This window comes from Charadrius vociferus, unplaced genomic scaffold (genome assembly GCF_000708025.1).
Source record: "Charadrius vociferus isolate BGI_N301 unplaced genomic scaffold, ASM70802v2 scaffold1188, whole genome shotgun sequence".
NCBI classification, from domain to species: domain Eukaryota; kingdom Metazoa; phylum Chordata; class Aves; order Charadriiformes; family Charadriidae; genus Charadrius; species Charadrius vociferus.
This window is the reverse complement of record NW_009649474.1, coordinates 8,404-9,639: the sequence shown is the minus strand read 5'-3', so window position 1 is coordinate 9,639 and position 1,236 is coordinate 8,404. Positions and strand designations below refer to the sequence as shown.

The 1,236-nt window shown below is 62.2% G+C and overlaps 1 protein-coding gene across 1 annotated transcript; it reads right to left on the bottom strand.

Annotated features, from left to right (window-relative positions):
- Positions 1-661: 661 nt before the first annotated feature.
- On the bottom strand, positions 662-1,228 carry LOC104290751 (zinc finger protein 79-like; the record flags this gene model as incomplete). Its single annotated transcript, XM_009889899.1, has 1 exon — positions 662-1,228. A coding segment is annotated over one exon (567 nt), but the record flags the coding sequence as incomplete, so codon positions are not given.
- Positions 1,229-1,236: the final 8 nt, after the last annotated feature.

Sequence of the window (1,236 nt, the reverse complement as noted above, 5' to 3'; positions counted from 1 at the left end):
AATAAAGTCCTGAGGGGGGAGGGGTGGACACGAGGGGACCCCCCCAAACTGTGTATTTCCCCCCAAAAAGCCACCACCACCACCACCACTCCCCCCAGAGTAAAACACGTGCGCGTGCGGTGCCAGAACCAACAACTCTTTACTATGGCAATAGTGAATGGCGGAATGACCACCGCCAAATTAAGGAGTGATGGGACCCATCACGCTCATGTGGGGAGAACGCAGCCCCATGAGGCTCCGCCTTGGGGTGTCCCTCCCCCTTAACCCCCTCCCCCCCAAAAAAACTTCATCACCACAACATGGAATGGCGGTGTGGGCTTTGCCACCGCTCCGCTGTCCCCCTGTTTCTCATTGGCAATGCCAAACATCCCCCCAAGTCCGTCCCCATCCACTGGTGCCCGCTCAGGCTTTATTTTTTGGGGGGGGGAGTCTTGGCTGAGGGTGCTGCCTCAGCTCCTGGTCCCCCACTGTGGCTGGAAGCCCCCCAGGTCCCCCCCGGCTCTGTTGGCCATCTGAGCCCCCCAAAAGCCAGATGAGCAGAAGGAGAAAGAGGAGAGAAAGAAGGAGAAGGAGAAGGAGAAGGAGAAGGAGAAGGAGAAGGAGAAGGAGAAGGAGAAGGAGAAGGAGAAGGAGAAGGAGAAGAAGGAGAAGCAAGGGGCGCCTATCCCAGGTGGACTCGCTGGTGCCTGACGAGGGCCGAGCTAATGACGAAGCCCTTCCCGCAGTCGCCGCACTTGTAGGGCTTCTCCCCGGTGTGGGTGCGCTGGTGGGTGACGAGGGACGAGCTCTGCTTGAAGCTCTTCCCGCAGTGGGGGCAGCGGTAGGGGGTCTCCCCGCTGTGGATGCGTTGGTGCCGGAGGAGGGCTGAGCTCTCCAAGAAGGTTTTGCCGCAGCCGGCGCAGGTGAAGGGCTTCTCCCCGCTGTGGGTCCGCTGGTGCTTGAGGAAGGCCGAGCTGTAGCTGAAGCTCTTGCCGCACTCGCCGCAGGCGTAGGGCCGCTCGCCCAGGTGGGTCCGCCGGTGGGTGTTGAGGTTGGAGCTACGGTTGAAGCTCTTCCCGCACTGGGGGCACTTGTAGGGCCGTTCGCCGGTGTGGATGCGCTGGTGGACCACCAGGTCGGAGCTCCAGCTGAAGCTCTTGCCGCACTTGGCACAGGTGTAGGGCCGCTCGCCAGCGTGCAGCCGCTGGTGCTTGGCCAGGTCCGAGCTCTGGCCAAAGCTCTTGCCGCACTGGGGGC